Source organism: Pelobates fuscus, chromosome 7 (assembly GCF_036172605.1).
Source record: "Pelobates fuscus isolate aPelFus1 chromosome 7, aPelFus1.pri, whole genome shotgun sequence".
NCBI lineage: Eukaryota > Metazoa > Chordata > Amphibia > Anura > Pelobatidae > Pelobates > Pelobates fuscus.
The window spans coordinates 79,710,937-79,735,154 of record NC_086323.1 but is presented as its reverse complement, the minus strand read 5'-3'; the positions used below and the strand labels follow the sequence as shown (position 1 = coordinate 79,735,154).

At 41.5% G+C, this 24,218-nt stretch overlaps 1 protein-coding gene across 1 annotated transcript in view; it reads left to right on the top strand.

The window, feature by feature from the left end:
- STXBP3 (syntaxin binding protein 3) overlaps window positions 1-23,106 on the top strand; it is a 59,714-nt gene extending 36,608 nt beyond the window's left edge. Inside the window, exons 12-19 of the mRNA XM_063426110.1 lie at window positions 2,886-2,951; window positions 7,702-7,782; window positions 8,350-8,488; window positions 8,608-8,714; window positions 8,982-9,074; window positions 13,176-13,261; window positions 20,219-20,367; window positions 22,142-23,106. Of these exons, the coding sequence (XP_063282180.1) occupies window positions 2,886-2,951; window positions 7,702-7,782; window positions 8,350-8,488; window positions 8,608-8,714; window positions 8,982-9,074; window positions 13,176-13,261; window positions 20,219-20,367; window positions 22,142-22,245 (825 nt within the window). The 3' untranslated portion in view covers window positions 22,246-23,106. The remainder of the gene's footprint in view (window positions 1-2,885; window positions 2,952-7,701; window positions 7,783-8,349; window positions 8,489-8,607; window positions 8,715-8,981; window positions 9,075-13,175; window positions 13,262-20,218; window positions 20,368-22,141) is intronic.
- Window positions 23,107-24,218: the final 1,112 nt, after the last annotated feature.

Below are 24,218 nucleotides of genomic sequence, written 5' to 3'. Positions count from 1 at the left end.
GATCTATCGTAGTAGAATACTTGAAGAAACAGAAAATTGATGTTTGTGGTGTTCAGGAAACACATTGGAGAAAGAAGGACAATGTTAAGTTAAGATCTAAAATTTATACGACGGTCCTCTCTGCATCTCTTTTTTGAACACAATAAAAAAAACGAGGGGTTGCTATACTGATATCCAGAAATTTGAATTTCAGAAGTATATATACAGAACAAGACACAGAGGGAAGATTTATTATAGTAGTCTGTGAGATCGATAGCATTATATACACAATAGTTAATCTTTATGCACCAAACCACTCCTCACTACCATTTATAGCTAAAGTTTTAAAAAAAGAATGGATATGGTCAAACAAGGAATCCCGTTGATTCTAGGGGATTTTAATTTAATATGTGACCCACTCCTAGACAAAAAAAACATCACGGGACAGATATCAGATAAAGGAATTTTTAAACGCTCTGAAAAATTCAGACAGTTAATTTAAGATCACTCCTTATTAGATATCTGGCGTATTCTTCATCCAATAGACTTAGACTTTACTTGTTTTTCAAAATCTAATTATGTATAATCCTATATTGATTTTGTGTTTGGGGATATCAAACTAGTACAACAAAAAAAACCAATTCTAATAAATGAGATTACATGGTCAGATCACAATGCAGTTATTCTGGATGTTAAAGATACCTTTGAAATCCCAAGACCAGAATGTAGATTAAATAATAATATTCTGTCAAATAAAAAGAACATAGAATTTATTAAGAAACAGACAGATTATTATTATTTTAAAGAGAATCAATCTGAACAGATCTCCCCTTCAGGAATATGGTGCTCATATAAAGTGGGGATTAGGGGTTTATTAATTAAATTGGCCTCTGAGAACAGAGATTATAAGGAAAGAGATTGAAATAACCTGCAAATTCAATTATATAATCTCTCAAGAGATAATAAAATAGCCCCTAATGAGCAGCTGTCGAACAGAATCTATATTCTACAAGATAGGATTAATAACAAAAGTTAGCAAAACACTTGAAATATTAAAAGCAACTTTTTATTATAGAGGCAATAGAGCAGACAGATTGTTAACCAACAGTCTCAAGAAAGAAATTAAACAAAAAAACTAATCTCCAAAATTGTATATACAGGTGAGACCTGTTTATCTCCAGAGAGAATAGGAAAGGCCTTTAATGATTACTCTTATTCATTATATAATCTACCACACAATCAGTCTGACCCAGAAGATTATTTTAAAGATAAGATAATACCAAAGATTTTAGAATCTCAATTGAAAGAACTGAATGTCTCAATTTCTTTACAAAAATATACACACTAATAGAGACTCTGAAACCAAATAAAGTGCCAGGCCCAGATGGATTTACAGGGACCTTCTATAGATTATTTGAAAATGAAATATCACCATACTTAGAGACTACTTTCAATGAATTTATATTAAAAACTAAAATCCCACAGGAAATGCTTAAGGGCAATATTAAAACCTGGTAAGAACCCAGAGAAAGTGGAAAGCTATCGGCCGATTTCTCTCTTAAACGCAGACATCAAGGTATATGCGGGAATACTGGCAGAGTCCAACGAATAGTTAGCCATATAATACACAGAGACCAGGTGGGATTTATTCCGGGACGACTCTCTACTAATCATATAAGAAATATGATAGGGATACTGGAACAGGCTAGAGAGGAATGTGTACCCATGCTGACCCGTTCACTGGATGCAGAAAAAGCATTTGACAGGGTCAGCTGGGCTTTTGTCAGAGAGTCCTTGGTATCATTCGGATTCTCGGGTGAGATACTCAGGGCCATAAAGGCCCTATACAGTGATCCCCAAGGTAGAACCTTGGGTCCTGGAATTAAGTCCAAATGGTTTGGAATTTCTTATGGAACACACCAGGGTTGTCTGCAAATAAACGTCTTCCTCAAATGTCTTCCTGCATCTGAGGAAGACGTTTATTCGTCGAAACGTGTTGTGCTTATTGGAAGACAGCATTACTGCATTTTGAATGTAAGATTTTATATATTTGTTGAATAAATGATTATACTTTTAATTTTAATCGGTATGCCTTTCCTGTGCCTCTTTTTTTGAGGATCAAGCTTCACTCACTGGAATCTATTCAAGCTTATACCCCTAAAACGCTACTCCCTGAGCCAGTTTCTCTTGTGAACAGGCTCTTGAGAATGTGAGTTGAACCATACAGAAGTTGATTGTCCACTCTCATTATATTACAGCATTACGCTATGTGTTTGTTTTTATTTTTATGTTTTTATGTATTGGTATACCACTCTTTTGATTGCTCCAATATTTGGGTATTTATCTTCAGTTTATTTTGTGTTTGCACATACTCACTTTGGTATGCACTGTAATTTAATACACTACCCTCCCCCAATGTTATACACTGCTCCCCTTTCTCCCCAATGTAATACTGCCCCATCCCTCCTAATTTAATACACTGCACCCCCGTGGCCTATTCAACACAGTACATAGGAAGGTCCCAGAAGTCCCTCTTCCCCTACCTTAAGATAAGCCGTCTGTCCTCCCGTTCCTCTGGCACTGCGAGCAGGAAGGAAGGGGTACAGTCAGCCACTCTGTGCACTGTAGCTCCACGCTGCCGGCGTGGACGAGTTCTTAGCAGTCTTGTGACCGCCAAAGCACGCATTCGGCCGTGGCACCTGTCTTGCGACTGGTCGCAGCCATAGCACAAAGCGACCCCAGGGCAGGCCGGCCGCAAATATATTCATCGTGAGCCGCAAGTTGACATGCTTACTCTAGGGAGTATTAGATTTTAGTAACTTTTATACTGATGCACTTTGTGAATTCCTCACTGCAGTCAAAAAGTACTAATTAGTATTAACTTCTCTTGCGTTCTTCATTCACAGCTCACCATTGGTAACCTGTCCAATCTGATGAAAAAAATGCCCCATTTTAAAAAGCAGATTGGCAAGGTGGGTACCTTTTTTGATTTTCCAATAAAATGTAAGTATATTCATTTGATCCATATGTTTTCCTCATTTTAATGTGTGTTGGTTAAAACTTGTTTAAAACTATTTTATGTAATAACCTGATTGTGTAATGTGTTATTTAAAGGGGCTCACCTTAAAAGAGGTTTTGCATTTAAGATGAGCAGCAAGGACTCATTATAGAGGTTTGCCTTGATGTGGCAGGTGAGCTCACACTTTAAAGGCCATTGGAGTGCTACTAAAAATCTGTGATTTAAAAGTGCATAGAGATTTGGGATAGTGCACAGGTAACTTTTTTTTTTTGTTTAGTAATGCATTTGGTTTGAGGAATCCTACAGCTACTGCTGCTGCCAAGGGAGTTTAAGAGTTTATTTATGTTTTGTCTTCATTGAATATTAGGACAAAAAGACTTGAATGGAAAAATTGTTTTTTTTGTAGCTCAGATATTGTGCCCTAACATTTGCAAATCCAGATGTTGTCTTTCATTGTGTTCCTCTTAAGGCCTATATTATGAAAGAGAAAAGAACAACGAGGATACCCTTTCGGTCAGGGCCGGCGCGTCCATAAGGCGGCACAGGCGGCCGCCTTAGGGCGCCAGAGGAGGGGGGCGCAAAAATCCGAATCCCCTGCCTCTGGCTGGAGACTCGGATTTGTAATCTCACCTCTCTCCCTGCAGCCAGCACACAGCAGGAGCCTGGCAGTGAAGTCAGCGTCCTCCTCTGATGATGTCAGAAGGGGGCGGGACTTCTACTGCTCCCAGACTCCCCAGCGGTCCTGACTGCAGCTCCAGCCTCCAGTGCAGCCTGTTCCAGCCGACCACCAGGGGCAAGGTTCTCCCTCCTGGCCCAAGGTAAGCCCCTGGGAGGGGAAGGGGAATAACTTTCAGTATGTTTACTTTTATTTTATTTTTTAAATAAAAACGTTTTTTGTTTTGTTTTTTTTTTGCAGCCCCTCTCTACTGCCCCTGCCCCCACCATACTACCCCTGCCCCCACCATACTGCCCCTGCCCCACTATACTGCCCCTGCCCCACTATACTACCCCTGCCCCCACCATACTACACCTGCCCCCACCGTACTACCCCTGCCCCCACCATACTGCCCCTGCCCCACTATATTGCCCCTGCCCCCACCCCCACCATACTGCTCCTGCCCCACCATACTACCCCTGCCCCACAATACTACCCCTGCCCCCACCATACTACCCCTGCCCCCACCATACTACCCCTGCCCCCACCATACTTCCCCTGCCCCCACCATACTTCCCCTGCCCCCACCATACTTCCCCTGCCCCCACCATACTACCCCTGCCCCCACCATACTACCCCTGCCCCCACCATACTACCCCTGCCCCCACCATACTACCCCTGCCCCCACCATACTACCCCTGCCCCCACTATACACTATACTGCCTCTGCCCTCACCATACTGCCTCTGCCCCTGCCCCCACTATACACTATACTGCCCCTGCCCCCACCATACTGCCCCTGCCCCCGCCAGCCCCCGCCCCGCTATATTCCCCCTGCCCCCACCATAGTGCCCCTGCCCCCTCTACAGCACTTCTATTTCCCTCTATAGCCCCTGCCCCCACCATACTGCCCCCTTTACAGCCCTTCTATAGCCCCTGCCCCCTCTACAGCCCCTCTACAGCCCCTCTATGCGTCTGCCCCCACTATACTGCCCCTGCCCCTCTATAGCCCCTGCCCCACCATACTACCCCTGCCCCCTCTACAGCCCCTCTATGCCCATGCCCCACCATACTACCCCTGCCCCCTCTACAGCCCCTGCCCCACCATACTACCCCTGCCCCCTCTACAGCCCCTGCCCCACCATACTACCCCTGCCCCTTAACAGCCCCTCTATAGCCTCTGTCCCCACCATACTGCCCCAGCCCCCCCTCTACTGCCCCATGTGCCCCTCTCCAGCACTTCTACTTCCCTCTATAGCCCCTGCCCCCACCATTCTGCCCATGCCCCTCTACGTCCCTCTATAGCCCCTGCCCCCACCATACTGCCCCCTTTACAGCCCTTATATAGCCCCTGCCCCCTCTACAGCCCCTCTATGCGTCTGCCCCCACTATACTGCCCCTGCCCCCTCTATAGCCCCTGCCCCACCATACTACCCCTTCCCCATCTACAGACCCTCTATGCCCCTGCCCCACCATACTACCCCTGCCCCCTCTACAGCCCCTGCCCCACCATACTACCCCTGCCCCCTCTACAGCCCCTGTCCCACCATACTACCCCTGCCCCTTAACAGCCCCTCTATAGCCTCTGTCCCCACCATACTGCCCCAGCCCCCCCTCTACTGCCCCATGTGCCCCTCTCCAGCACTTCTACTTCCCTCTATAGCCCCTGCCCCCACCATTCTGCCCATGCCCCTCTACGTCCCTCTATAGCGCCTGCCCCACCATACTGCCCCATGTGCCCCTCTACAGCACCTCTATAGCCCCTGCCCCCACCATACTGACCCTGTCCTCCTCTACTGCCCCATGTGCCACTCTACAGCACCTCTATTTCCCTCCATAACCCCTGCCCCACCATACTGCCCCTCTACAGTCCCTCTATTTCCATCTACAGCCCCTGCCCTGTCTACAGCCCCTCTATTTCCCTCTAAAGCCTCTACCCCACCATACAGCCCATGCCCCCCCTCTACAGCCCCTGTCCCCACTATACTGCCCATGTCCCCCTCTATTGCTTCTGTGACCCCCTCTTTATCCCCTGTGCCTCCTCTATTTCCCTCTACAGACCCTGCCTCTGCCCCCCTTTCACACGCCTCTACTGCCCCTGTCTCCCCCCTCTACTTCCCCTACCCCCTATACAGCCCCTGTTCCCCCCGACCCCCCTCTAATTCCCATTTACCCCACCATACTGTTCATGTGACACCACTTTATTGCCTCAGTGTCCCTCGTTACAGCCTGTGCCCACACCATACTGCCCGTGTCCCCCTCTACTGCCCGTTTCCAACCACATTGCCCATTTGCTCTCACCACAGCCCCTATACTCCCTTCTACAGCCCCTAACTCCCTTACTTCACATCCCTTCCACTCCCTTGTACAGCCCCTATTCCCTTACTACAGTCCTTACCCCCACTACAGCCCCTCTCCCCCAATTGCTGCCCATATCCCCCACACTACAGCTCCTGTTCCCACTTGCAGCCATCAACCTACTTCAGTCCCTAACCCCCTACTACAGCCCCAATTCCCCACTACATTTACTAAGCCCCCAATTACAGCCCCTAACTCTCAACTACAGCCCCTGTCCCCCTACTACAGCCCCTAACTACTCAATTACGGCCCCTAACTCTCAACTACAGCCCCTGTCCCCCTACCACAGCCCCTAACTCCTCAATTAGAGCCCCTATTACCCCACTAAAACTCACTACCAGCCCCCCCACCCACGATTAGGTTCTGGATCTGCCCCTGCTTTGTATACCTGTGTCTGCATGTCTCTGTATGACTATGTCTGTCTGTGTATGAAAGTGTATGTATGTCTGTATGTCTCTATATGACTGTGTCCGTGTGTTTCTGCCTGTGTCTGTATGTCTCTGTATGACCGTATCCATATGTCTCTGTATGCCTTGTTCTGTGTATATATGTCCCTGCATGCCTGTGTAAGTATGTCTCTGCATGCCTGTGTACATCTGTATGCTTTGTTCTGTATGTCTCTGTATGCCTGCATCTTCATGTCTCTATCTTCATGTCTCTGTATGTCTGTGTTTGTATAACTGTGTCTTTATTTATCTATATGTGTGTGTCTGTGTACCTGTATGTGTTGATTGTATGACTGTGTTTGTTTGATTGTGTGCCTGCATATTTCTGTGACTGTGTGCCTGTATGTGTGTGTAGCTATATATCTATTTCTATATGGCTTGGCAGAGAAAAGTTACACAAGACTGAGGGGAGAGACCCACAGAAAAGGGCTGTGGGAAAGAAAGACACACAGAGGGGCTGGGGGGGGGGGGGGAGACGGGACACGCTAAAGATACATCTTATTTGTGTGTCGGGGGGCGGCAAAATTTACCTTCGCCTGTGTAGCCAAAAATCTTTGCACCGGCCCTGCTTTCGGTATTATGCCTTTTAAAATGCAGTCACCTCCCAGTATTGTCAGAGTTCTTGGGAGCCCTTGTTCACTGGTGTCTAACTTACAGTCTTTATGTCAGGGGTTCTAGAATTACCTTGAGACAGTTTTTATTTTATTATATTAGGAGTTGGACAGAGTGTTCTAAAAACACATAGGATAATCACATCTTCTTTTCTCTGTTAATATGCAATTTGTGAATTCCATTGAAAAATGAATACACTGACTGGTTGAAGGTTTATCAAAGTGTTCTGAAAAGTGTTTTGTTTTTCTTCTTGTTTTTTTTGTTTTTAAATCCATTCCAATTTATTAAAGTATTTTAGGATTAGTTTAAGAAGTGTTGACTTTCTTCTTGTATTTTGTATATGGAGTGCACTATTACAAAAAATTGTAACCGATCGGAATGAAGTGATAGGAAAGTAGCAAAAATATTAAACAGTAGTTAAAAAAAAAAAAAAAGTCCAAATTGATCATTCATGCCTAAAAAAAGTTTTCAGAAAAGGTTCTGATTATTAACGGACACTTTGCTAAATGTTCTCAATTGTTTACTTATCCACAACTCTCTATTCATAATACTTCACAAGAAATAGATTTGGCTATTTTTAATGCTTTGTGTTTTTTATTTTGTTTTGTTTTTTTTCCTCATTTTCTCCAACAGCAAGCTCTCCATCTCACATTGGCAGAGGACTGTATGAAGAAATTCCAGCCGCACCTTGAGAAGCTGTGTAAAGTTGAACAAGTAAATGGCTCTTATCCATACATATACATGCATATAATAATGTGTGTATATATTATGTTTACTGTAGCTGGTTTTGGGTTTGGTGTGGACAAGGAGGGTAGGAACCTGTCCATTTTAATTGTATTTCATACAGACAGCTATTGACATTGCTCTTTCTGCTTGATTACTCACATGGATTGGATGTTTTGGTTTTCTATATATTTCTGTTCGCACAAGTGATTTGTATGCTTGATAAAAGTCCATAACGTGGCAAAACCAATGCTACATTATGTAATCCATTTTGGCCCAGTGGTTTGCACCTGCTGGATGTCCTGGGTGCGGTCTTACCTTTTTACAAACATTTAAACCCAGACTTGTCCCAACAGAGCTGATGCTTCTTGCACCTCTGTTTGTTGGGGAGGGGCGGGGGCGGGTGCAGGGTGGAAGAGGAACAGAATTTTGTATTACTAATACTAAGGGGTTCCTTTAATTGTTAAGCTTTTGTGTCTTTAAATTCATGGAATGTCATCCTTCTTATTACATCATCACTTATATTCTGAAAACCTGAGAACTAAATTATCATTGCAGGATCTGGCCTTAGGAACGGATGTTGATGGGCTAAAGGTGAAAGAACATATGCGTGTCCTGCTTCCAGTCTTGCTTAACAAAGACTTGGATAATTATGACAAGATAAGAGCTATCCTCCTTTACATCTTCGTTGAGAATGGTAAACCATTGGGAGATAATCTGATATGCCATATGCAATGCATGACTCACGTGTTTGTTTTATTTATGTAATGAAAGGAAATACTTGCTAGATATGAAACCTATTTTGTATACCTAAAGGAACAACACAGGAGAATTTGGACAGATTGATACAACATGTCAAGATTGAGAGTGATGGGGATGTGTTAAAGAATTGGAAGCACATTGGGGTTCCTATTATCCCAAGGGTAAGAAAGCTTTATAAACCTTGATAAACAAGATCTAATTGTAATATACAAAGTGGGGGGAAATACCAAGCACTTATTCAATGATAATTGTTATAAACTCATCATTTGTGTAAAAAATAAAAATTAAAACAAAAAATTAACTCTGGTATCCACTTGTCTTGGAATAACTATTACTCCATGTTACTTACCCAAAAATAATTCAGGAGCAGGTTAGTTTTGAGCCTAATGTCTTAATAAATACTGTTGATTTTTTTTATATTTTACTAGTCATCACAACGTAAGCCAACGAGGAGGGACCGGTCAAATGAAGAAACCTTTCAACTCTCACGGTGGACGCCTTTAATTAAAGATATTATTGAGGTAGTTAAGATTATTGTACCTATAGTAGTTTTGCTGATTAAGGCCTCAATTTAATATTGTTTTATAAACTTTTCAATTATTTTAATAATTCTGGGTTAACTTTTCAAATGGTTAAAAATATTAAAATATTGAAAAATATATTTTGTGTATGTGCGTTTCAATATATCAAAATCACATGTAATTCTTTTATGAACTAATTTGAATATGCCCCCCCAGAATCCTTTGCGGTAGTAGCATCACTGCAAATTTGAGATTTCTGTGAGAAAAGCAAGGCTGATGGCTTGACTCGTGTGCAGATTTTTGTTTAACATTGTATTGACTAAAATATTTTTGCAATTGACAATATAATCCAGTTAGGCCCAGCACAGCTATTGCACACATTGCATTCGAAGAGAAGTGATAGACACTTTATTTCTGTTTTTCCTCTAAGTTTGCTGCCTGAGTGCACAGTTTATATCAAATTTGAAGTTATAAAATCCTTTTAAATGATCAGACTAGGGGGGCGGAGCCTGGCACTCAGGCTGAGCGGCTGTGCTACACTTCAGCTCCTGCTACTTATTGTACCTCGAGGGGGTAAACCCCCCAAAAACACGGCACAGTCGCACACCAGAGATGAGAAATCATGTTGGGGATACCCGGGAGAAAAGCCCAACACCAAACTCAAGATTCTACCACACCGGGAACCCGAAAGGGAACCCCGAGGCCTACCGGAGATCGAGCGCCAGGGAGACGGCCGCTTCCCGTGCTGACTGACCTGGTCGGGTATACCTCGGGGGCATCACCTCCTACCCCCACCCCTCTGGACTGATGGGGGTCATCTCGGTCCACAACAAGCGACTGAAGAGGCGGCTACAGGCTGAGCCTACAACATGGGGCAACACAGCAACAGGACAGGCGAACACGAGGCGCAACTGAAATGGTGACAGTAAGCACACCAGGCGAGATATCTGAACGCCACACAGTCATGCCAGACTATGAAGCCAAACTCACCGCTCTCTTCAACGCATTCTGGGCACAGCTGGAGCACCGGGCACGGCTGAATAAACAGAGCACATGCCAGAGCAAAGAGCAATTTAAGCAACACAACCGCCAACGCATTACTCCTAAACGGAACAGGGCCCCAAGATGGCGCCGCAGGAGGAGAGATCCTCTGCCTGCAGGCAAACTCATGGGAGGAAAACAAGCATCGGCGCACAGCCACAGAGTGCTGGGGACCCCTCGTGCTCCCAAGAGCTTTCCCCACTCTTCTTCCGAGCAGGGAGCCCACCTGAGGGTTACTCCTCACCGCCACCCATACACCCAGGAGAACAACCGGAATCCGGCGAAACCTTGGGCCCATGACCCTGGAGTTGGGGTCAATGGACTTGTGACAAGGGCCCCCGCTAAGGCCTCGGGCCGAAGACACAGGACACTCAAGCGAAAAGGAACTGGGAGGTGCACCAGGGGAACCACAACTCAGAGGGCCAAGCACCCGGTGGGTCAAAACATACACCCTAGAGAAACAGACCCAAGCCTCAATAGAGCGACGGACCAAGGAGGCAGCCCCCCACAACCAAGTGGACTGGACACCACATACTACAGCACGACTCCTCCATGTGGGGTGGGCTGAATAAATGCATGGACGCTTGCTGCACTCGATGCCTTGGACTGCTCCAAGTAACCGAGAGAGAGACACTGTCATACCCTGAGGGTTTTACCCATAAGGTTTCTTTTCACATGCTCCGTAATGTTCTTTACAGTTAATACTTTACGAATGTCGCCCAACAGATAGATGTATACTATGTCGCCAGCTTGCCTTAGCAATTTAAATTGTACTTTTTACGTCTTATTCTCAATACTGTGTGCCTCTTAGTAACCAAGACGCAACGGTTCAGCATGTCTAGCATCTTATAACATGACAACTTGCCTTACTGCACTTGAGCGGGCATGTATGTATACTGACACAAGCCTGATGTTCTAACATGCCTTATCATCTCAGACATGCTGAATCAGCCTGTAATACGTTTAACTGTATAAGCTTACAACTATGCAACCATTTTTTTTTATTATTTTTAGGCTACGCTACTTAGCTAGCATGTTACCAACCGGATCAAACGAATGAGCCGAGTTACACATCAGGCTAGGAAACTGTTTCAGTATATCTTGAACCTTGATGTTTAACCTACTCTGTGCGTAGACAGCTCTGGCTTGAGGTCGCTACACATGAATGTATGCCCTTTTTCTACATATGTAGAATATTGTTCGAGCCTAGCATGTTAATATACAGATCCCTTTGCTATAGCATATGGTTTAAATTTATTAACACACACAGTAGATACCTCTGCTTGTTTAATAGTCAGTTTCTCCGCTTGATGCGCCTTTAATTAACAGGACCTTATGAACCATAGCTTGTATCTTCAACATATAGTTTAACAACCATAAAAATTTTAAAAAATGAGGCATCGCTACTCTGGAAATGTACCTTAACATTGCTAAACGTTGTATCAACCCTATGCTGTAAATCTCTCGTACTTTCCCCTTGTTTTTCTTCTGTACCCCATCTTATATGCCTTTAATAAAAGAAAGATTGACAAAATAAATAAATGATCAGACTAAGCACAATAACAACTTTACAATGCTGCAAAATTCATGGTGCAGAGATTTCCCCCAGTCCCACTGTTGCTGGACAGTTTGGCTTACAATTGCAAGGATTTGATTTATTGTGGTTAGACATTACTGCAGAGATCTACAGTGGCCACTAGAGGTGCTTCCTATGGGCAGTGCTGCATAGCAGGGGGGGGGGTAGGGGGGGTGGACTTGGTGTTCTTAACACTATAGGGTCAGGAATACATGTTTGTATTCCTGACCCTATAGTGCTCCTTTAACAATCTTTAAAGAAAGTCAACCTTGTTTCTTGAAATACAGTGGGTTCTGTACAGCATTTCTATAGAGCCTAGGTAAACTTTGATTCCGCCGTATCAATATCACGGGGATGTAGAGTGCCCTCTGTCCTTGAACCAATCCTTCAGAAGCAAGAGGCAAAGTGTGCATCTACGCTTCTTTTTTTGCCTATACTAAACAGACGCCTCTTTTCCTCCATATTAACTCACTGATATTGCATCAGGAGAGGGTGGGAATATTTAAAAACCGCTGTAGCAGGTACTTCACATGTGCCTGTTTAAAAAAAATATATATATATATATGTGTATATCACACACACACACACACGTGTAATACTCGAAAAATTGGAATATCGTGCAAAAGTTCATTTATTTCAGTAATGCAACATAAAAGGGGTAACTAATATATGAGACGCAGTATATGCAAAGCAAGATAGTTCAAGCTGTAATTTGTCACAAGTGCGATGATTATGGCTTACAGCTCATGAAAACCCCAAATCCACAATCTCAGTACATTAGAATATTGTGAAAAGGTGCAATATTTCTGCACCACTGTCAGGTCAGCAGTCTTCCACGTGATTGTGATTCCTACTGAACCAGACTGAGAGACCATTTAAAGGCTCAGAAACCCTTTGCAGGTGTTATGGCTTACTTAGCTGATTAGAGTGGGACACTGTGAGCCTGGAATATTGCACCTTTTCACAATATTCTAATTTACTGAGATTGTGGATTTGGGGTTTTCACGAGCTGTAAGCCATAATCATCGCACTTATGACAAATCACGGCTTGAACTATCTTGCTTTGCATGTAATGCATCTCATATATTAGTTACCCCTTTTACATTGCATTACTGAAATAAATGAACTTTTGCACGATATTCCAATTTTTCGAGTATCACGTGTGTGTGTGTGTGTGTGTGTGTGATTTTATATCACAAACACGTGATACTCGATACTATATATTGTGGATTTGGGGTTTTCATGAGCTGTAAGCCATAATCATCGCACTTATGACAAATCACGGCTTGAACTATCTTGCTTTGCATGTAATGCGTCTATCTCATATATTAGTTACCCCCTTTACATTGCATTACTGGAATAAATTAACTTTTGCACGATATTCAGATTTTTCCAGTATCACTTGTGTATATATAGTATGTTATATTGTATTTTTGGCCTTTTATGATGCATTTACAATCTGTTTTGTTTTATAATTATTTTAGGACAATATAGAGAACAAGTTAGACTCCAAGGAGTGGCCATACTGTTCAGAGTGCCCAGCAGCATGGAACGGCTCTGGAGCAGTGAGGTATGTTAGATGGCTTGAATTAGTATGGGTACTTGTATATATCAATAAATAATTCCTGGACATATTTGAAAGAGAGGAATCTTAATCTATCCTTCCTAGTAAGCACGGAAATCACTTCTGCTTCCGCTGGCTGCTCCAAGGTATTTACAATTTATTTACAACCACCTGAAGGTATTGTCATTCAGCCCTAAGGGTTTTTCCTTAATGGGGCTGGTGAGCTTACACTTTAATGGTCATTGGAGAGGTACTAAACACATCTTCTTTTAATGTGCATACTGATTTGGGTATTTTTGCTTCTGTCAGTCAATGAGCCTGGAATGAGAGTTCTGGATTGGCAGACCGTGCCTCTGCCAAAAAACTAGAGGGACACGCTAAGCACTAACACTCTTTATTTCGCAGTTGATTTACAAAGATACTGCCTCTTTTCTCTGAACAATATACTAATAAAACAATGCCAGTTCTGAGAAACGGCAATGTTTACATTTTGACAAAAGCATGCCTTTAGTCACTTCTTCCTTCACATTCTTCAATGTTTAAAGGACTTCACATTTGGCATTATCATGCACATCACGTGCGTTTTGATGCAAAAACTAAACATAGCTAATGTTTTTTATAAACAAATATTTGAAAATGCAGACCACAGTGACTACTGCACATGTGTTGTATGTCCGCAATGCTACAGATGTCATCAGTATTGATGACTTTACCGCTGGTGGATAGACTTACTGATCCCATAAACACCTGCTGTTTACTTGGTCATGGAAAGGTCTGTCTACAACTGCAATGCTGCATCATAAAACGTAATTTTGCCATGGCAGCTAAGCAATTTTATGTAATTTTATGTAGTGAATGGGCATGGACACATTACTCTGACTGTTATGACTACATGCCCCTACGTAGAGCAATATTGAATCATAAGCTGTCTTATGGTGCATGAGATACTCCTGGATTATAATGTTGTCGCACCCAGACTTTGTAAAAGTCTAAAACAACTGTTCTTACTATTTTTACAGAAATAAAGAATAAGCAGATGTAGTATTTCTCTTGCATCAAGGAATTGTTTACCTTAAATGCTGCATAGCTGTGAAAGTGAATGTGGTACACAGATTAGAAATGTCGATTTAAAAATAAATTTTTTAAGTGTGCCTATTTTTCCTTTTGTACGCTACTTCCCCTTTAAAGTGAACCTGAGAGAAGACATATGTAGTGATGTATGTTCTGAAAATGTGCATTACTATATGCATATATAACAAAAGTTCCACTTGTGAAAAAGGTCCAAACGATATGGACCGTTTCACTGGTGGGGAGACACCTAGTTGGACACTCCAGTGGTGTCCTGGGGCTTAACCCCTATAACTTTTAGAACAGACGAAAAAGGACCCTCAACCCCTGGAATAAACCAGGTTGGTCGAGTGTACAGCTGGAAATGATAGACAAAATAATAATAAATTTACAAATATGATGAAGTGAAAACACCAGTAATTAGTGGTGAAGAACTTGCCTAAATGGCTCACCTCTGTGCACATAAACTAATATACTCCCTATGCGCCTACTGGGCTCCCAAAGTGCTAGCTGGCTAGTGACTTTATTGAGTAGAGACAAATGTCCAGGTCCAGAGCTAGGGGCCCATAGAGTAGGTATAAGTAAATTACTAACATGGGAGTCCGGGGTGCAGTCATGTACAGCTGTGCCCAGTGCTGAGCCTTGTGACTGTATAGCGGTCTACAATACTTAGGTACCTATACATCCGCAGTATCTGGTCTGCAGTGTATTAAGTAATGGACTGGCTAGCATAGGGTAGTCATGTATGGGTAAATAATGCCCTAGCATACATAACCTACGGAATCTAAAGTATGGGGGATACTCACAATCATCTTAGCGTCCCCCTAAATAAATGCATAAATGGCAATACAACTGTAACTCTCAAAAAATAATGGTTACAGTAGTACCTTTAGAAATCCCTAAAGCTGATTCTGTGAGAAAATCTCAGCAGATAATAAAAAATGACATAACCCCAGGTACAGTCAGAGGTGAAAGAGACAAAGATAAGGGTGACTACATGTGCATAACCAGACTTAGAGTGTTGGTTGCCTACACATGTTGATAGATATCCCTAAGTGATATAAAGTGAAAAGAACAAAGAGCCCATAGAGCCCGACGCGCGTTTCGGTGCTCACTTAGATGCACCTTCGTCAGGGGCTAATTTGAGACTGTTCAAAAGTCTCCTTTTATGTGTATCCAAGTCCCAGCCACTTGCTAGCTGACCAATGAGACCGCCGAAAAATAGCGCCAAAATTCCCACGTGGGCATATGTAAATGCCCTGGGTGAATGAGCCAATCAAAAGATCACTTCCATTCTGACGTCATTTGACGTTTTTATCCGACGTTTTTTTCCCTTAATTGCTCCAGAACGTTAACCCTATGTGTGCCGAGTGGACTTCCACATAGCTGGCTAGTCTGTAGCCGGATTCTTATGGAAATGTAGCGATAAATCTTAGCTACATTTCCCTCATCCAGTGTTACTCGTTACTAACCTCTGAGTGCTGTTGCCGATACAGTTATACTTGAAACGGAGTAACCGTCTGATGTGTCGGCATTCATTGATAGACCGATCTCATTAAGCCTATACATAGCTGTATAGACTTCACTCCGTCCGAATTAGACCTTTGGGTACTGCGAGCGGAACGGGTGATTTTAGTCTAATGTCCTCATACTGCTACAATGGCTAACAGCCTTCATTGTTTGAAGAGCCGGTAGCGGGTGTACTGCCCCAGAAGAGAGATATGCTGGTTCTCATCATGAGTAGGTACAGCGTCCATATATAGTAGCATGGTCTCCTTGTAGTGCTGTATGCCCGCTAAGTTTGTGCCAGAGATTAACTGTTCACACCACTCTGCCAAGTAGCAGGTAGGTCCACGGGTATTTGACCCGTAGGGTGCCGAAGGGTATAACGGGACAGGTCTCACTGTGTTCTAGACTACATAGACACCTCCTCTTAAGTAGCTTATTTGACCATATTACTTATATGGAGTGTTGATATTGCCCTCTTCCTGTTACGTGGCAGGGCTAATATGTAGAGTGCCTTGAAGTTAGTCTGTTTTAATACATCCATATAGGCTGATAAATTAGTATGTCCGGTCAGGGACAGGCTTCATATTCAGTCTTTACTCCGGCTACGTACAGTCCTGTTTGGAGTCAAGGGGGGATCACTGTGTATAACGTCTAGAGGGTCAGTTGAGGCTGAGACGCCTTCAAGTAGCCACTAGCTTGGTTTATCATGGTGTATTTTACTACATGAGAACCCAGACGGTATTATTTACCCTCCCTCCTCTTATATAGAGTGTAGTCATAGAGGCTATTGTGTTGCCGTCTACGGTGTGTAATATTGGAGGTACCAGTCTGTTAGGTGGCCTGGCGGTTGGTCATGGAACTAGGAATACAATAATAATATCCATATTGATGATGATGATTATTAAATCTACATATATACAAGTATTTACACTATATACATATATCTTACAATTTGATAGTAGTGAGAATTAGCAGAGTGTGCTTTAAAGCTGGATATATAGAGCCACTTCACGGGAGTGGTAAGGGTCATGCTATTATGTATTGTTAAGTTTGCGAGACACGTGTCCGCAGGTATACTGTATGTACAGTGTCCAAATTATTTGGGATGGAATGAACAATCTTTCCTTTGTTAGTGTAGAGATTTCTCATATAAAGGGGGTGTAGGAAAAACCCTCATTCAGTCCATTTGGGGATAGGGTTTTTAATGTAAAAATCCAATAGCTCTCTCTTTGGAGAAGTTTGGTGTCGATGTCACCTTTTCTGGGACCTAGCTTAATCTTCTCAATTCCATTAAAACGTAGGCCATGTGCTGAGCCTCCATGTTTCAGTTTCAGATGCCTAGAGATGACTGTATCGACCTGTCTAGTAGGGTTCACAGAGTTCACATGTTCGAGAATTCTGTTTTTAAATGGTCTGAAAGTCTTCCCTACATATTTCAAATCGCAGCTACATGTTAGAAGGTAAATCAGGCCTGCAGTCTGGCAATTAAAGAAGGTCTTTACTGCATGTGTCTGGGTGTTCGTGGAATTCGAGAAAGTCTTTGAATTTCTACGAATGAACTTACATGCCTTACAACGGCCGCATTGGAAGGTACCTTCTGCTGGGGTTTTCAGCCATGTACCTTCCAATTTCGGTGGTGAAAGGTGGCTGGGTACCAAAAGGTCCTTGAGATTGCGTCCTCTTCTGGCTGTAAGTGATGCATATGGGGTTAAAACCTCTTTAAGGTGTTCATCTTGGTATATGAGGGGCCAGTATCTCCCTAGAATCTGTTTGACTGGGTCCCAACCAGAGTCAAAAGTGCCAATGCACCTGATTGTGTTACGAGGTTGATCATTCTTATGCTTTTCTACAAGAAGTGTTCCGCGTTCAGTCATTATGGCTCTCTTATAGGCGGATTTAAGACATCTGTTCGAATAGCCCTTGGTTTTGAACTGAGATCTTAAAAGCTTGGCTTTACATTTAAATTCTTCGAGAGTAGAGCAATTGCGTCTAATGCGCAAATATTGTCCTATTGGTATTCCTTTTTTGAGCGCACTTGGGTGATGGCTTTTCCAGTTCAGGAAATTATTGGTGGCTGTTGGTTTCCTGAAGAGAGTAGTGGAGATACACTGTTCATTTTCTATGATTTGCAGTGTCAGATCCAAGAAGTTAATTTGTTTCCCACCCATCTCATGTGTAAACTTGAGGTTCAAATTGTTTACATTTAGTGCCTTAACGAAATCTTCGAAGTATTCATTTGTTCCTGTCCAGACAATCAGTACATCATCTATATACCGTTTCCACATTTTAATGTGGTCATGGTAGTCTACAAATCTTTGACCAAAAACGACGTTGTGTTCCCACCACCCCAGGTGGAGGTTTGCATAGGAGGGGGCACAAGTTGTCCCCATAGCAGTCCCTCTCACCTGGTGGTAGTACGTGCCCTCAAAGAGAAAGTAGTTGTGCATTAAAATGAACTGTAACAGTCGTAGCACAAATTGGTTATGATCTTGTAGAGATGGATCTCTTGTCTGGAGGAACCATTGTATATTGTTAAGGCCTAACTTGTGGGGGATGGAGCTATATAGCCCTTCTACATCAAGGCTACACAGTTTCGCCTCAGGTGGTAGTGTCAGGTCATGCAGTACTTTTAAGGTTTGTTTTGTATCCCTCAGATAGGATGGGAGGGTCTTAACTAATTCATTCAGTATATGCTCTACGTAAACACTGCAGTTTTGCGTAAGATTATTATTGCCCGACACTATTGGTCTACCCGTTAATATTTTTTGTTGTTTGTGTATCTTGGGTAGTGAGTAAAAAGTAGCTATGGTGGGTTTCTTATTAAGCATAAATGTATACTCATCTACACTTATTAGTTCACTTCTGAGGGCTTGATCAAGGATGTTTTTTAGTTCTACATAGAATCTTTTTGTAGGGTCAGCAGGGAATGCTAGATAGGTGTCCTTATCGTCCAGTATTCTGTGCACCATTTGGACATATTGTATTCTATCCAGTATCACCAAATTTCCACCCTTATCGGATGGTTTGATGATAATCGTTTCATTTCTTTTTAGTTTTCCTAGGGCTTTAGTTTCCAGGGTGCTCAAATTCTTCGGTTGAAACGGGGACTGGGAGTTTTTGCCCAGTGCCTCAATTTCTTTGCAGGACAATTCAACAAATAGGTCTATGTATTTGTAATCTGGTATATATGGTGTAAACCTACTTTTTGGTCTTAGATTAGTGAACGGTGCTAGCTGTGTACTCGATGGATCATTGTTATTGAGCAGTTCTACCAAGCTGTCTAGCAAACGTCGGATAAAAACGTCAAATGACGTCAGAATGGAAGTGATCTTTTGATTGGCTCATTCACCCAGGGCATTTACATATGCCCACGTGGGAATTTTGGCGCTATTTTTCGGCGGTCTCATTGGTCAGCTAGCAAGTGGCTGGGACTTGGATACACATAAAAGGAGACTTTTGAACAGTCTCAAATTAGCCCCTGACGAAGGTGCATCTAAGTGAGCACCGAAACGCGCGTCGGGCTCTATGGGCTCTTTGTTCTTTTCACTTTATATCACTTAGGGATATCTATCAACATGTGTAGGCAACCAACACTCTAAGTCTGGTTATGCACATGTAGTCACCCTTATCTTTGTCTCTTTCACCTCTGACTGTACCTGGGGTTATGTCATTTTTTATTATCTGCTGAGATTTTCTCACAGAATCAGCTTTAGGGATTTCTAAAGGTACTACTGTAACCATTATTTTTTGAGAGTTACAGTTGTATTGCCATTTATGCATTTATTTAGGGGGACGCTAAGATGATTGTGAGTATCCCCCATACTTTAGATTCCGTAGGTTATGTATGCTAGGGCATTATTTACCCATACATGACTACCCTATGCTAGCCAGTCCATTACTTAGTACACTGCAGACCAGATACTGCGGATGTATAGGTACCTAAGTATTGTAGACCGCTATACAGTCACAAGGCTCAGCACTGGGCACAGCTGTACATGACTGCACCCCGGACTCCCATGTTAGTAATTTACTTATACCTACTCTATGGGCCCCTAGCTCTGGACCTGGACATTTGTCTCTACTCAATAAAGTCACTAGCCAGCTAGCACTTTGGGAGCCCAGTAGGCGCATAGGGAGTATATTAGTTTATGTGCACAGAGGTGAGCCATTTAGGCAAGTTCTTCACCACTAATTACTGGTGTTTTCACTTCATCATATTTGTAAATTTATTATTATTTTGTCTATCATTTCCAGCTGTACACTCGACCAACCTGGTTTATTCCAGGGGTTGAGGGTCCTTTTTCGTCTGTTCTATATGCATATATATCTGTTTCACTTTGCCTTTATATTGTTTTGTTTATGTGAGAATTGTCTGTCTCTTTGTAGTGCACGACACAAACAGAATACCATGTCTCGAGATGACAGGAAGACTATGTCTAAGCTGATTATTTTTGTAATTGGCGGTATCACGTATTCAGAAATCCGCAGTGCCTACGAAGTGACACAAGCTAATAAATTTTTTCAGGTTTTAATTGGTAAGTAACGAGCCAGTTTATAATTTCACAGTTTACTCTTAACTTCGTATTGCAATAGATTCACCAGCCTTTATTACCTTTTATTTTTTGCCATTCCCTTCCTTTTCACTTGAAGACCGCATAATGTCTCATATATGCAATCAGCAAGTAAGGGAAATGGAATTGTGTGCAGCAGCAGACAGTCTGATGTGGACAGGAAGAGGAAGCTAAAGAGAAAGAGAGAGACCCTAAGCATTAGCATTTCTCTGGTCTCCAGGTTCCAACATCCCCAGCACATGTGAATGGGTAATAACATATATCTGTTCTAGAAGGAGTATTATGAGGTCTATACTCACACTGCACGTTTTCCACAAATTACTCAAGGCTCTGACATGCCCAGCAACATACTAAAGCAATGTTTCTTTGGCTGTTTGCCCACTGACTATAGGCATTTTGCTGGCTAATATTTCTAGCAATGTCCTAGGTGTTCATATGAATAATTGCCCCATATATACAGTAATAATATAACGCTCTCCCATTAATGCGTTCTGATCAGGAAGTGCAATTATTCTATTCAATTTTCTTCGGCCAATAATATAAATTGTTTGCGCTTTTTCTGTATTGGATATGTAGATTTTCTTATAGTTTCAGAATACTCCACACCACTATACCTAGTCCTTCAAATAACCGTTCACTCTTATGAAAGATGAGTGGCAGATTGATCTTTAAGACTATTTTTTCGTTTGTTTAGTCTGCTCTTCTTAATGATACGGTGTATCCTCAAAAAAAATAAAAAAGACGACTGGAACCTTAAAGGAGCATTCCAAACACACAAAGCATTTTAGCTGAAATTCTGTATGTTTGCAGAGTGTGTCCTTTTCTTTTTTTCATTTTACGAAATGTGCAGATTTCAATAGAAAGTGGCACATACACTATATGGACAAAAATATTGGGACTTATTGAATTCAGATGTTTCAACCAGAGCCATTGCCACAGGGGTATAGAATGAAGCACCTAGCCATGTAGTCTGCATTTACAAACATTTGTGAAGAAAATGGGTTGTGAATTCAAGCGTGGTACTGTGATAGGATGCCATGTTTGCAATCAGTCAGTTTGTGAAATTTTATCCCTGCTACATGTTCTGAGGTCAACTGTAAGTGGTATTATTGGAAAGTGGAAGCCTTTTAGGAACAGCCGCAACTCAACCACGAAGCGCAAGACCACGTAAAGTCAATGAGAGGTGAGGCTCATGGTGCGTGAAAGTCGCCATCGCTCTGATAATTCCATAGCTGAAGAGTTTCAAACTTCCACTGACATTAATAGCCGCACATAAACTGTGTGGTGGGAGCTTTTTGGCACTCTAGATGTGGCCTACATCTCCCTTAATGCACTTAAAGCCATAATGCTGGTAAATATAAAAGGGAGATGTAGTCAACAACATCTTAAGTGTGAAAGGTTGTCTATCTCTGGCTCAGGGTCTGGTGGCTACAGTAAAAGATAGTTATACTTACCTGAAGCTGGCCCTCTGGCCACTGCCATCCTCTTCCTGAGGTATCTTTTATCTTTATCTGTTGTACAGCTGCAGTTCCCATAACTTTTCAAGATTGGGTACTTCTGTTTGAAGTGCATATGATTTTTTTTTTTTTAGTTTTCCATAGACTACATATCTTAAAATTCTATGTTCGCACAAGCTTTAGCAGAATTGTGGGAGGTATATTCCCATGATATCTGCATGATTCTATACTCCAATTTTAGAATTGTTATTCTGTTATAATCTAGATTCTGTTTATTCCAGGTTCTACTCACATTATCACTCCAAGAAAAATGTTGGATGACGTAAAGGACCTTACAAAACTTCGGGCCCCTAAAGACACCTTTACCATATTAGAAGAGGTTTAAAGTATGTACTATATCTGACAGGAAAACATATCAGCACCTTGAGATTTATTTGTATTTATCTATTTTTATAGATCTGCGTGTATTTTTTTATACACAACAACTGGAATTGTTGACATAGGAATATTGTCTCCGTAAATATAGTTCACCTTGCAAACAATTTCATTTTTCTGATTCTTTTAACCACTGAAATTCTGCACAACACACTGAAATATCAGCTTGTCAATCTTGTTTGTTTCACTAGTAATGAGTTATACATGTATGTATGTATTTTCATTTATAAACACTTACACATATGTAAATATATGGATGACTAAACTTTCTCAATAATTTCTGGGACAGTAACACTAATTTAATCGCCAGCTTTCTTCAATTGACCCAAAAAGAAAAGCAACTAAAAGTATCTAACTTTTAATAAATGTGGAATAATTGAAATTAAATTAAAAGAAATGCTACTATGTCTGACATTCTAAATTATAAATACGGTTAGCCAGGCATATACATCTGGGTTTTGTGTCATCTTTGTGACACATCATCCACCTATGCTATAAAGGCTTGGCATAATTTTACATTTAATCACTGCCTTAAAATGCGTTCTACTCGTTCATTTTTGTTTCAATTTCTTTTCTTTTTTTTAAACCTGTATATTTCAATATATCTACAAAAAGGCTTTGCTTAACTTAATTTTTAATTATTCTAACTGCATTTATTTTTTCACATGTTAACTTTTATTCCCTTGTAGTGGAAAAGGGAAAACAAACTTTTGTGCCTTGAGTTTGAATATTAAAAACTTTTTAGTTCTTATAATTTGATGTGTGTAAGTAATCTATGCAAAAATATAAAATAAAAATGGTTTTAATTTTATTTCTTTCATTTTTCTTTTCTTCCACAAATTGATTTCTCATTTTTACTATGGACCATACTAATATTGTCTTTGTTGTGTTAACATTTTAAAACCCTTATTGTCTGGATATAAATGCCACTATATCTATGTAGAGTACACACAGTAAAATTGTATTTATGTAAGTGTGTGTATGGAATGTAGGATGGTTCTGTGAGATTGTGTATGTTTCTTCATTATTGATGCCCATGATGGTAGTTTTGCATTTACAGTTTGTCATTATTGCTCTATCCCTAACACTAAAGTTAGGATTAGTGTGATAATGACACCAAATTTGAAATGTTATGGTTAAAGGGACACTCCAATGCACAAATACAAAATAAATTAAAATGTTTGTTTAGCATGAACACCCCAAATGAAAACTTACATGCATTTAATTATGTTTTTTTTTGGTTGTGGGTTTATCTTAAAAACAGCTTGCAAAATTGGCCGATCTCTGTAAGCCTTTGCAAACCCTCCACTACTAACCCCGCCCAGACTTTCTGTTGCTGTCGAATCACAGACTTCCCAATGCAGCTCAATGAGAAGGTGCTCTGAGCTGCTTCATGAGTTTAGCTCCACTGAGCTAACCGAAACAGGAAGAAACTATTGTCGGCTTGAAAGCCAAGGGGTGTAACAAAATTAATTTATAAAATGTAAATTTCTAAAATGTTTTGCAAAATGGGGAAACTCTTTACACACAAAGCTTTTCAGCAAGCTAAAGTGCTTTTTGGGGTCTAGAAGGATTTTATTTCACTATATATAGATTCAGCCCTAAGTCACAGCTTATTGTATTTGACTTTCTAAACCGAACTCTAATTTTGATGTATAATTGGTTGGTGTTAAATTTGACTCTAACTCTGAAGTATAAAATTTGACATCACTGATGATCTGTACCAAACCCTACAATGTTAAAATTTAAATAATTTTCCCTCTAACCACAACATTAGAGTTAGTGTTAAGGAAACTAAGAATATTGAAACCAAAATATGTTTTAAGTGCTTTAAAACCCCTTAAGGACCAAACTTCTGGAATAAAAGGGAATCATGACATGTCATGTGTCCTTAAGGGGTTAAAGGCTAAGCATAAGAGGCAG